This window comes from Macaca thibetana, chromosome 2 (assembly GCF_024542745.1).
Source record: "Macaca thibetana thibetana isolate TM-01 chromosome 2, ASM2454274v1, whole genome shotgun sequence".
NCBI lineage: Eukaryota > Metazoa > Chordata > Mammalia > Primates > Cercopithecidae > Macaca > Macaca thibetana.
In genome coordinates this window covers 88,894,780-88,908,685 of record NC_065579.1, presented here as the reverse complement: position 1 = coordinate 88,908,685, position 13,906 = coordinate 88,894,780, and the positions used below count along the sequence as shown (strand labels likewise).

At 39.3% G+C, this 13,906-nt stretch overlaps 1 protein-coding gene across 2 annotated transcripts in view; it reads right to left on the bottom strand.

Annotated features, from left to right (window-relative positions):
* VPS8 (VPS8 subunit of CORVET complex) overlaps window positions 1-13,906 on the bottom strand; it is a 249,543-nt gene that overhangs the window by 67,443 nt on the left and 168,194 nt on the right. For both annotated transcript variants that reach the window (XM_050778327.1, XM_050778328.1), the window contains exons 40-41: window positions 2,065-2,146; window positions 1,620-1,702 (exon numbers count right to left, since the gene is read on the bottom strand). In XM_050778327.1, the coding sequence (XP_050634284.1) occupies window positions 1,620-1,702; window positions 2,065-2,146 (165 nt within the window). The remainder of the gene's footprint in view (window positions 1-1,619; window positions 1,703-2,064; window positions 2,147-13,906) is intronic.

The following is a 13,906-nucleotide window of genomic DNA, read 5'->3' as shown; positions in this document are numbered from 1 at the left end:
GATGAGAAAAAATTATAATGAATGCCAGTATAACTCAAAATAAAGTGAAAATTTTCAAATATCAAGAGACTTCTAGGTTCCAAAGTCTTGAAATATAAAAAACTTTAAAATCATGTTTTTGTCAAGAGAAAAACATGTTTTTGTTATAATTTACATACCATAACATGTGGTTAAAGCTCAATGGAAAGCAAAATGTATAACACAGAGAGAACCCATTTGGCTTTACGATTTCATTTCTTCTAACTTATTTGGAAAAGTATTCCTGCCCTTTGGATACATTACTTTATATATGACTAGAAACCTCATAAGTAATGTGCTTTAAAATGGATATGTGAAGCAGTCTATATCAAAGAATTATTCAACACATGATAACTGTTAAGATCAAATTAAATAATACATGTAAAAATGTATTCTGGCTGGGCACAGTGGCTGCCGCCTGTAATCCGAGCACTTTGGGAGGCCGAGGCAGGCAGATCACCTGAGGTCAGGAGATCGAGACAAGCCTGACCAACATGGAGAAATCCTGTCTCTACTAAAAATACAAAATTAGCCAGGCATGGTGGTACATGCCTCTAATCCCAGCTACTCGGGAGGCTGAGGCAGGAGAATCGCTTGAATCTGGGAGGCGGAGGTTGCAGTGAGCCAAGATCACACCATTGCACTCCAGCCTGGGCAACAAGAGTGAAACTGTCTCAAAAAAAAAAAAAAGCATTCTAAATGATAGTATACCATGTGATGACAAAGACTACAGGATGTAGTCTTCTTTATCAGAAAAGCCCCAGAAGCTTAATATCAGATGGGAAGGAGAGCTTGGTGAGTCTTAAAAGAGAACTGATAGGAACACTCTTGATTGAATAAAAATCATTTGAAAATTATAAGGACTAATGGCATCATATTATGGTTTGTTTTGTGTGTGTGTGGGGGGGGGCAGGGTGCATGCACATGTATGCCTATACTGAATAAAGTGAGGAAAGACAAAATGGATTCTGAGTATGATTCCTATTGTTTCCCCAAGAATGCTCACAGGTTTTTTTCTAAAAATGTATCTTGGAGTATTCTGAGTGTTCTCTTTTGATGAAGCTGAGAAGGTTCAGGCTTTTTTGCTGAAAGAAACAAACTGAAATGATGCTTCCTACAAAAGCTTTGGACACAAAGCCAGCTAGAATTTAGAGTCAAGGATGAGTATTCAAGACAAAAATTATTTTAGGATGAGTTAGAAAGCCTAAATAACAACCAATGCTTAGGAAATCCCTGTATTAATTTTTAGATTCTTTTTGGAATCTAAAAATTATAATCAGCTGGAAAGAAATGATAACTGCCTCCCAGTTATCAAACCAATAGGAAACTTGTATATCTATATCCCAAGGCAACAGGGAATATCTGAAGGCTGCAAGCCCTAACTGAAGGTCACCAGCTTATGTCAGGCAAAGTCACACCAATAAAATGACAGAAAAGATTCAAGAATGAGGGTCAGAAGTTAGATATTTACATATTTAGCTATTGCCAAAAATTAGCTGCATTATGCTTGAGATCCCTTTACACATTAGCCCAATTGACTATTATCACTAAAATGTTAGTTGTAATCAATCAATATTTAATATTCACCCCTTTTAACTCACCTGTAAAATTCTTTGCAAGATTGATGGAAGTGCAATAAATGCTGCCATGCTATTTAAAACTTGCATGGTCAAAGATTTCAGAGCTGTTATAACAAAATATTAATATTAAGGTTAGTTTAAAATAAGAGTTTTCAGTTTTTGCTGTAAGTCTGTGGAAAACAGTGGATTTATACAGCTTCTTAGAAACTTAGCTAACCAAGGCCTATTTGAGATTTTAAAATTAACTGTTGACAAGTTATAAAGACTACCATTATTTAAGATAAATTATAGGAGTGGAACAACAGAAAGAAATATAAAAGATGAGATCAACCATACTGTATGGTTTCATTAAGGAAAATCGTAAGAATATGCTATTGGAAAAAGATACTATCCTGATAGTTTCTGCAGACAAATATTGGATTGATGATATAGGTGGACTCAGTCATTTGAATTCTGAAGAACTTACCTTCAGAGTGTAGATGAGGAATGGCTGAACTGGACAGCTTCTGAGGAGCCATCATTGCCTCCAATAATGGAAACCAAAGTGCCTATAATGTCAGAGAAAATCAAAGAAAAACAGATTTCATTTTTTCATTGGTCAAAGAAAACAATGAAAAACAAAAGAATAACATCACCATACTGTTTTACAGGTTGAAACGTACTTCTCACATACCATTTGTTTGTAAAAATAAGAAAAATAAAAATGGAAATATTTGGGGCAAAAAAAAGAGAGACAATACAAAGCAGAAACCACAGCTAGAACAGGCATCTTTATCATGAAGCCTTGGGAAACATAAGGAGGCCAAAGTTAAGTAAGTCTAGGCCTTGGAACTGCAATCTGACTTGCCTCAGGGGAGGGCAAGTTCAAAGAAGCCAGGAAAGAGCCTCCTGCTAGATTCTTATCTACTCTATTAAAAATTTATCACTGACAAAGTTTAAAATAACCCTATTGCTGCATAAAGAAAAAAACACACCCGCCAGCTGTCCCCCACTCAATTTTCTTTAGCTATGTCAAGCAAGAAAAATGAGTAAAGGTTATCCAAAGTTTTTTCCACATCAAGCATTATCTTATATTTCCCAAGTCATCACGGACCAGAAAATAGAAGTTAAAACTGTATCAGTTAACATGATCAACCATGTTAAGAGATTTAAAAAAAAATCTATCATTTAGTCATATTACATTAATCACTACTAAATGCTTTACATTTACATTTTTGCATTTCAATGTCATAATAACCTTATACAGTAGGTATTATATTCACCAGAGATATGAAATTGAGGCTCACTGAAGTTAAGCAATTTTTCAAAGACCACACAGCCAGTCAATTACCTGACTCTAAATTCTGTGTTATTCCTAAGCCTTAGGAAAAATATTCATTATAAAAATGAATGGCCAGGCATGGTGGCTCAAGCCTGTAATCCCAGCACTTTGGGAAGCCGAGGCAGGCAGATCACCTGAGGTCAGGAACTCAAGACCAGCCTGGGAAACATGGTGAAACCCCATCTCTACTAAAAATACAAAAAAATTAGCCGGGCATGGTGGCAGGTGCCTGTAATCCCAGCTACTTCGGAGGCCGAGGTAGGAGAATCACTTGTAACCAGGAGGCGGAGGTTGCAGTGAGCCAAGATTGTGCCATTGCACTCCAGCCTGGGCAAGAAGAGCGGGACTCAGTTTAAAAAAAAAAAAAAAATGAACCCACTGCTGCCCTGCCCCCATGAAGATTCTGCCACCCACCCCTGCTGGTGTGCAGTGCACCCCAAACCACTGCTGTCCATCCTGGCACAAGCATGTGCACCTGTCATGCCACTGTTGCTGCTGGCACACACACACACAAGGATGGACTCCACAGCCACTGCCTCAACAAAGTGCTTTAGCTGGCATCCCCCACTGGAGCAGTGGGGGATGTTTCTTGTTACCAGCTGACCGGAAACATTTTAGCTCCTCCAATGCAGCAAGTACATAAGTTCGAGGGGCCAGAGCACAAAGCCATAGGTCTGGTCTCAGCCGCTAAGGGTTAGAACAAGCTGCCCAGTAGTGTTGAGCTGAGCCTTAGCCCCCTGAAATCTTCCAGAAATGAAGACAGTTGACTGACCCCACATTATACTACAGTCAAACCTTCAAAGGCATCAAAGAATACAAAAGCAAAAAATGCCATCCAAAGTACAGCAACTTCAAATATTAAAGGTACACCAGCTTATACAGATAAGAACGAACTCTGGAAACTCAAAAAGCCAGAGTTTCTTCTTAATAGCAAACAACCCCACTAATTCCCCAGCAATGGATCTTAACCATGCTGAAATGGCTGAAATGACAGATACAGAATTCAGAATTTGGATAGGAATGAAGATGTTTGAGATGTGGAGAAAGTTGAATTCAAATCCAAGGAATCTTAGGAATCTAATAAAATGATACGAGCTGAAAGAGGAAATAGCCATTTTAAGAAAGAACCAAACTGATCTGTTAGAGCTGAAAAACTCACTACAAGAATCATATAATACAAGTGGGACAATTAACAGCAGAGTAGATCAAGCTGAAGAAAGAATCTCAGAGCTTGAAGACTGGTTCTTCAAATAAAAAATGAAGATGAGTTCTTCAAACAAAAAATAATGACAAAAGCAAAGAAAAAAAGAAAAAAATGAACAAAACCTCCAGGAAATATGAGATTATGTAAAGGTAGCAAACCTTTGGCATTCCTGAAAGAGAGGGAGAGAGGACAAGCAACCTGGAAAACATATTTGAGGATACTGTCCACAAAAATGTCCCTAACCTCGCTAGGTTCTTGACCTTGAGAGGCTGACATTTAAACTCAGGAAATGCAGAGAACCTTTGTGAGATATTATACAAGACAACCATTACCAAGACACATGGTCATCAGATTCTCCAAGGTTAACATGAAAAAAAAAATTAAAGGCCGCTAGAGAGAAGGGGCAGGTCACCTACAGAGGGAATCCCATCAGGCAAACAGTAGACTTTTCTGCAGAAACCATACAAACCAGAAGAGACTGGGGGCTTATACTCAGCATTCTTACAGAAAAAAATTCCAACTCAAAATTTCATATCCAAACAAACTAAACTTCATAAGCAAAGGAGAAATAAAATCATTTTCAGACAATGAATGCTAAGGAAATTCGTTACCACCAGACATGTCTTACAAGAGGTCCTGAAGCTAAACATGGAAACAAAAGACTATTACTGGCCACCACAAAAAACACACTTAAGCACATAGACCACTGACACCATAAAGCAACTACAATGAAGTCTGCACAACCACCAACTAACAACATGATGACAGGATCAAATCTGCACATAACAACATTATTCTTGAACATAAACAGGCTAAATGCTGCCCTTAAAAGGCACAGAGTGGTAAGCTGGATAAAGCAGCAAGATTCAATGGTATGCTGTCTTCCAAGAGATCCATTTTACATGCAATGACACTCATAGACTCAAAGAAAATGGATGGAGAAAAATCTACCAAGCAAACAAAAAAAACAAAAAACAGCAGGGGTTGCTATTCTAATTTCAGACAAAAGAGACTTTAAAACAACAAAGAACAAAAAAGACAAATAAAGGCATTAAATAAGGATAAAGGGCTCGATTCAACAAGAAGACTTAAGTATCCTAATATATATGCACCCAACAATGGAGCACCAGATATATAATACAAGTTCTTAGAAACCTATGAAGAGACTTAGATAACCACACAATAATAGTGGGAGACTTCAATACTCCACTAACAGTATCAGACAGATCATCAAGGCAGACAACTAGCAAAGATACTCAGGACCTGAATGTGATACCTGACCAAATGGATCTAAGTGACGTCTGCAGAACATTCCACCCAATAATAACAGAATATGCATTCTTCCCAACTCTACCTGGCACACACTCTAAAATCAACCACATGATTGGCTATAAAACAATACTCAACAAATTCAAAAAAATGAAAATCATACCAACCACACTCTCTGACCACAATATAAAAAAAAAACCAGAAATCAGTACTAAGAAGATCTCTCAAAACCATGCAATTAAATGAAAATTAAACAACTGGATGACTTTTGGGTAAAAACAACGAAATTAATGCAGAAATCAAGAAATTCTTTGAAACCAATGAAAACAAAAATACAACATACCAGAATCTCTGGGACACAGATAAAGCAGTGTTAAGAGGAAAGTTTATAGTGCTAAATGCCCACATTGAAAAGTTAGAAAGATCTCAAATTAACAACCTAACATCACACCAAGAGGAACTAGAAAAACAAGAGCCAATCAACCCCAAAGCCAGCAGAAGAAACAACCAAAATCAGAGTTGAACTGAATACAATTGAGACAAGAAAAAGCATATAAAAGACTAATGAAACCAAAAGATGATTCTTTGAAAGAATAAATAAGATTGCTAGTAGGAAAAAGAGAGGCCGGGTGCGATGGCTCACAACTGTAATCCCAGCTTTGGGAGGCTGAGGTGGGGAGACTGCTTGAGTCCAGGAGTTCAAAACAAGCCTGGGCAACATTGGGAGACCGTGTTTCTACAAAAACACAAAAGTTAGCAGGGTGTGGTGGTATGTGCCTGTAGTACCCAGCTACTCTATTTGGGAAACTGAGGTGGGAGGACTGCTTGAGCCTGGGAAGTAGATCATATCACTGCTCTCCAGCCTGGGTGACAGAGCAAGACCCTGCCCAAAAAAAAAAAGAAAGAAAAGAAAAGAAGGAAGTAAAGAGGGAAGAAGAGAAGGAGGGAGGGAGGATGGATGGACGGACAGAAGGATGGATGGAAGGAAGGAAAAGGAGAGAAGATCCAAATAAACGCAGTCAGAAATGACAATGGGACATAACATTGACCCCCAGAAATATTAAAAAAAAAGAAAACCCTCAGAGACTATTATAAACACCTCTATACACACAAACTAGAAAACCTAGAAGAAATGGATAAATTCCTGGAAACATACAACCTTCCAAGATGGAACCAGAAAGAAATTGAAACCCTGAACAAATCAATATAACAAGTTCTGAAATTGAAGCAGTAATAAAAAGCCTACCAACAAGAAAAAGGCCAGGACCAGATGGATTCACAGCCAAATTCTACCAGACATATAAAAAAAAAAAAAACCTGGCACCAATTCTACTGAAATTATTTCAAAAAAAGTAAGGATGAGAGACTCCTCCCTAATTTATTCTATGAGGCCAGCATCATTTTGATACCAAAACCTGGCAGAGACACAATATAAAAAAAAAAAAAAAAAAGAGGAAAGAAAACATCAGGCTAATACTCCTGATGAACATACATGCAAAGGTCCTCAACAAAATACTAGCAAACCAAATCCAGCAACATATTCAAAAGCTGACCCACACCCACAAGCATCTGAGCTTTGAAAAAGTTGACCAAAAAAAAGATAAAGCAATGAGAAAAAGACTCCCTATTCAATAAAGGGTGTTAGGATAGTTGGCTATCCATACGCAGAAGAATGAAACTGGGGAACTAAGTATCACTATATATAAAAATCAACTTAAGATGGATTAGACTTGAATGTAAGACCTCAGAGTATAAAACTCTTAGAAGAAAACCTAGGAAATATTCTTCTCAATATCAGCCTTGGTAAAGAATTTATAGCTAAGTCCTCAAAAGAAACTGCAACAAAAACAACAATTGAAAAACGAGACCTAATTAAACTAAAGAGCTTCTGCACAGCAAGAGAAACTATCAATGGACTAAACATACAACCTAGAGAATGAGAGGAAATATTCACAAACTATGCATCTGACAAATGTCTAGTATCTAGAATCTATAATGAACTTATATCAACAAGCAAAAAACAACTCCATTACAAAGTGGGTAAAGGACATTAACAGGCACTTCTTAAAAAAAGACATGCAAATGGCCAATAAACATAAAATGCAACGCATCACTAATCATCAGAGAAATGCAAATCAATAAGACACCATCTCACACCAGTGAGAATGGCTTTTGTTAAAAAGTCAAAAAATAGCGGACATTCGCAAGGCTGCAGAGAAAAGGGAACACTTACGTATACTATTGGTAGGAATGTAAATTAGTTCAACTACTGTGGAAAGCAGTTTGGAGACTTCTCAAAAGAACTGAGAGTTGAACTACCATTTGACCAGCAATTCCACCATTTGTAATATACCCAAAGGAAAAGAAATCATTCTATCAAAAAGATACATGTACCTGTATGTCGACTGCAGCATTATTCACAATAGCAAAGACATGGACTCAACCAGGTGCCCATCAACAGTGGACTGGATAAAGAAAATGTGTTGGACGGCAGTTCCAAGATAGCCGAATAGGAACAGCTCCAGCCTCCAGCTCCCAGTGTGACTGACACAGAAGACAGGTGATTTCTGCATTTCCAACTGGGGTACTGGGTTCATCTCACTGGGGCTTGTCGGACAGTGGGTGCAGGACAGTGGGTGCAGTCCACCGAGTGAGAGCCGAAGCAGGGCAAGGCATTGCCTCACCTGGGAAGCGCAAGGGGGAAGGGAATTCTCTTTCCTGGCCAAGGGAAACCGACACACAACACCTGGAAAATCAGGTCACTCCCACCTTAATACTGTGCTTTACCAAGGGTCTTAGCAAATGGCACACCAGGAGACTGTATCCCTTGCCTGGCTCAGAGGGTCCCACGCCCATGGAGCCTCCCTCATTGCTAGCACAGCAGTCTGAGATCGAACTGCAAGGCGGCAGCGAGGCCGGGGGAGGGGTGCCCACCATTGCTGAGGCTTGAGTAGGTAAACAAAGCACTGGGAAGCTCGAACTGGATGGAGCCCATCATACCTCAAGGAGGCCTGCCTGCCTCTGTAGACTCTACCTCTGGGGGACAGGGCATACCCAAACAAAAGGAAGCAGAAACCACTGCAGATTTAAATGTCCCTGTCTGACAGCTTTGAAGAGCGTAGTTATTCTCCCAGCATGGAGTTTGAGATCTGAGAACGGACAGACTGCCTGCTCAAGTGGGTCCCTGACCCCCGAGGAGCCTAATTGGGAGACACCCCCCACCTAGGGGCAGACTGACACTTCACACCTCACATGGCTGGGTACCCCTCTGAGACGAAGCTTCCAGAGGAACAATCAGGCAGCAACAATTGCTGTTCAGCAATATTCACTCTTTTGCAGCCTCTGCTGCTGATACCCAGGCAAACAGGGTCTGGAGTGGACCTCCACCAAACTCCAACAGACCTGCAGCTGAGGGTCCTGACTATTAGAAGGAAAACTAACAAACAGAAAGGACATCCACACTAAAACCCCATCTGTACATCACCATCATCAAAGACCAAAGGCAGATAAAACCACAAAGATGGGGAAAAAGTAGTGCAGAAAAGCTGAAAATTCTAAAAATTAGAGCACCTCTCCTCCTCCAAAGGAACGCAGCTCCTCGTCAGCAATGGAACAAAGCTGGACAGAGAATGACTTTGATGAGTTGAGAGAAGAAGGCTTCAGACGATCAGACTTCTCCAAGCTAAAGGAGGAAGTCTGAACCCATCTCAAAGAAGCTAAAAACCTTGAAAAAAGATTTGACAAACAGCTAACTAGAATAACCAATGTAGAGAAGTCCTAAAATGAACTGATAGAGTTGAAAACCATGACATGAGAACTACGTGACAAATGCACAAGCTTCAGTAACCAACTCGATCAACTGGAAGAAAGGGTATCAGTGATTGAAGATCAAATGAAAGAAATGGAGAAGAGAAGTTTAGAGAAAAAAGAGTAAAAAAAAAAAAAAAAAATGAACAAAGCCTCCAAGAAATATGGGACTATGTGAAAAGACCAAATCTATGTCTGATTGGTGTACCTGAAAGTGACAGGCAGAATGGAACCAAGCTGGAAAACACTCTGCAGGATATTATCCAGGAGAGAACTTCCCCAACCTAGCAAGGTAGGCCAACATTCAAATTCAGGAAATACAGAGAATGCCACAAAGATACTCCTCGAGAAGAGCAACTCCAAGACACATAATTGTCACATTCACCAAAGTTGAAATGAAGGAAAAAATGTTAAGGGCAGCCAGACAGAAAGGTCAGGTTACCCACAAAGGGAAGCCCATCAGACTAACAGCAGATTTCTCGGGAGAAACTCTACAAGCCAGAAGAGAGTGGGGGCCAATATTCAACATTCTTAAAGAAAAGAATTTTCAACCCAGAATTTCATATCCAGCCAAACTAAGTTTCATAAGTGAAGGAGAAATAAAATCCTTTACAGACAAGCAAATGTTGAGAGATTTTGTCACCACCAGGCCAGCCCTACAAGAGCTCCTGAAGGAAGCACTGAACATGGAAAGGAACAACCAGTATCAGCCATTGCAAAAACATGCCAAACTGTAAAGACCATCGATGCTATGAAGAAACTGCATCAACTAACAAGCAAAATAACCAGCTAACATCATAATGACAGGATCAAATTCACACATAACAATATTAACCTTAAATGTAAATGGGCTAAATGCTCCAATTAAAAGACACAGACTGGCAAATTGGATAAAGAGTCAAGACCCATCATTTTGCTGTATTCAGGAGACCCATCTCACGTGCAGAGACACACATAGGCTCAAAATAAAGGATGGAGGAGGATCTACCAAGCAAATGGAAAACAAAAAAAGACAGGGTTTGCAATCCTAGTCTCTGATAAAACAGACTTTAAACCAGCAAAGATCAAAAGAGACAAAGAAGGCCATTACATAATGGTAAAGGGATCAATTCAACAAGAAGAGCTAACTATCCTGAATATATATGCACCCAATACAGGAGCACCCAGATTCATAAAGCAAGTCCTTAGAGACTTACAAAGAGACTTAGACTCCCATACAATAATAATGGCAGACTTTAACACCCCACTGTCAACATTAGACAGATGGACGAAACAGAAAGTTAACAAGGATATACAGGAATTGAACTCAACTTTGCACCAAGTGGACCTAATAGACATCTACAGAACTCTCCACCCCAAATCAACAGAATATACATTCTTCTCTGCACCACATCTCACTTATTCCAAAATTGACCACATAGTTGGAAGTAAAGCACTCCTTAGCAAATGTACAAGAACAGAAATTATAACAAACTGTCTCTCAGACCACAGTGCAATCAAACTAGAACACAGGATTAAGAAAGTCGCTCAAAACCACTCAACACGGAAACTGAACAACCTGCTCCTGAATGACTACTGGGTACATAATGAAATGAAGGCAGAAATAAAGATGTTCTTTGAAACCAATCAGAACAAAGATACAATGTATCAGAATCTCTGGGACACATTTAAAGCAGTGTGTAGAGGGAAATTTATAGCACTAAATGCCCACAAGAGAAAGCAGGAAAGATCTGAAATTGACATACTAACATCACAATTAAAAGAATTAGAGAAGCAAGAGCAAACACATTCAAAAGCTAGCAGAAGGCAAGAAATAACTAAGATCAGAACAGAACTGAAGGAGATAAAGACACAAAAAACCCTTCAAAAAAATCAATGAATCCAGGAGCTGGTTTTTTTGAAAAGATCAACCAAATTGATAGACTGCTAGCAAGATTCATAAAGAAGAAAAGAGAGAAGAATCAAATAGACACAATAAAAAATGATAAAGGGGATATTACCACTGACCCCACAGAAATACAAACTAACATCAGACAATACTATAAACACTTCTACGCAAATAAACTAGAAAACCTAGAAGAAATGAATAAATTCCTGGACAGTTACACTCTCCCAAGACTAAACCAGGAAGGAGTTGAATCCCTGAATAGACCAATAACAGGCTCTGAAATTGAGGCAATAATTAATAGCCTACCAACCAAAAAAAGTCCAGAACCAGACAGATTCACAGCCAAATTCTACCAGAGGTACAAGGAGGAGCTGGTACCATTCCTTCTGAAACTATTCCAATCAAAAGAAAAAGAGGGAATCCTCCCTAACTCATTTTACGAGGCCAACATCATCCTGATACCAAAGCCTGACAGAGATACAACAAAAAAAGAGAATTTTAGACCAATATCCCTGATGAACATCGATGCAAAAATCCTCAATAAAACACTGGCAAATCGAATCCAGCAGCACATCAAAAAGCTTATCCAGGCCAGGCGTGGTGGCTCAAGCCTGTAATCTCAGCAGTTTGGGAGGCCGAGACAGGCAGATCACGACGTCAGGAGATCAAGACCATCCTGGCTAACACAGTGAAACTCCGTCTCTACTTAAAAAAAAAAACACAAAAAAACTAGCTGGGCGAGGTGGCAGGCACCTGTAGTCCCAGTTACTTGGGAGGCTGAGGCAGGAGAATGGACTAAACCGGGAGGCACAGCTTGCAGTGAGCTGAGATCCGGCCACTGCACTCCAGCCTGGGCGACAGAGTGAGACTCCGTCTCAAAAAAATAAAAAATAAAAAAGCTTATCCACCATGATCAAGTGGGCTTCATCCCTAGGATGCAAGGCTGGTCCAACATACACAAATCAATAAACGTAATCCAGCATATAAACAGAACCAAAGACAAAAACCCACATGATTATCTCAATAGATGCAGAAAAGGCCTTTGACAAAATTCAACAGCCCTTCATGCTAAAAACTCTCAATAAATTCGGTATTGATGGAACGTATCTCAAAATAATAAGAGCTATTTATGACAAACCCACAGCCAATATCATACTGAATGGGCAAAAACTGGAAGCATTCTCCTTGAAAACTGGCACAAGACAGGGATGCCCTCTCTCACCACTCCTGTTCAACATAGTGTTGGAAGTTCTGGCCAGGGCAATCAGGCAAGAGAAAGAAATCAAGGGTATTCAATTAGGAAAAGAAGAAGTCAAATTGTCCCTGTTTGCAGATGACATGATTGTACATTTAGAAAACCCCATCGTCTCAGCCCAAAGTCTCCTTAAGCTGATAAGCAACTTCAGCAAAGTCTCAGGATACAAAATCAATGTGCAAAAATCACAAGCATTCCTATACACCAATAACAGACAAACAGAGAGCCAAATCATGAATGAACTCCCATTCACAATTGCTTCAAAGAGAACAGGATGCCTAGGAATCCAACTTACAAGGGATGTGAAGGACCTCTTCAAGGAGAACTACAAACCACTGCTCAATGAAATAAAACAGGACACAAACAAATGGAAGAACATTCCATGCTCATGGATAGGAAGAATCAATATCGTGAAAATGGCCATACTGCCTAAGATAATTTATAGATTCAATGCCATCCCCATCAAGCTACCAATGACTTTCTTCACAGAATTGGAAAAAACTACTTTAAAGTTCATATGAAACCAAAAAAGAGTCCGCATTGCCAAGACAATCCTAAGCAAAAAGAACAAAGCTGGAGGCATTACGCTACCTGACTTCAAACTATGCTACAAGGCTACAGTAACCAAAACAGCATGCAACAGAACGGAGCCCTCAGAAATAATACCACACATCTATAACCATCTGATCTTCGACAAACCTGAAAAAAACAAGAAATGGGGAAAGGATTCCCTATTTAATAAATGGTGCTGGGAAAACTGGCTAGCCATAAGTAGAAAGCTGAAACTGGATCCCTTCCTTACACTTTACACAAAAATTAACTCAAGATGGATTAAAGACTTAAATGTTAGACCTAAAACCATAAAAACCCTAGAAGAAAACCTAGGCAACACCATTCAGGACACATGCATGGGTAAAACAGGACACACTTCATGTCTAAAACACCAAAAGCAATGGCAACAAAAGCCAAAATTGACAAATGGGATCTAATTAAACTAAAGAGCTTCTGCACAGCAAAACAGACTACCATCAGAGTGAATAGGCAACCTACAGAATGGGATAAAATTTTTGCAATCTACTCATCTGATAAAGGGCTAATATCCAGAATCTAAAAAGAACTCAAACAAATTTACAAGAAAAAAATAACCCCATCAAAAAGTAGGCAAAGGATATGAACAGACACTTCTCAAAAGAAGACATTTATGCAGCCAACAGACACATAAAAAAATGCTCATCATCACTAGCCATCAGAGAAATGCAAACCAAAACCACAATGAGATACCATCTCACACCAGTTAGAATGGCAATCATTAAAAAGTCAGGAAACAACAGATGCTGGAGAGGATGTGGAGAAATACGAACACTTTTACACTGTTGGTGGGACTGTAAACTAGTTCAACCATTGTGGAAGACAGTGTGGCGATTCCTCAAGGATCTAGAACTAGATATACCATTTGACCCAGCTATCCCATTACTGGGTATATACCCAAAGGATTGTATATACCCAAAGGATTATAAATCATGCTGCTATAAAGACACATGCACACATATGTTTATTGCAGCAC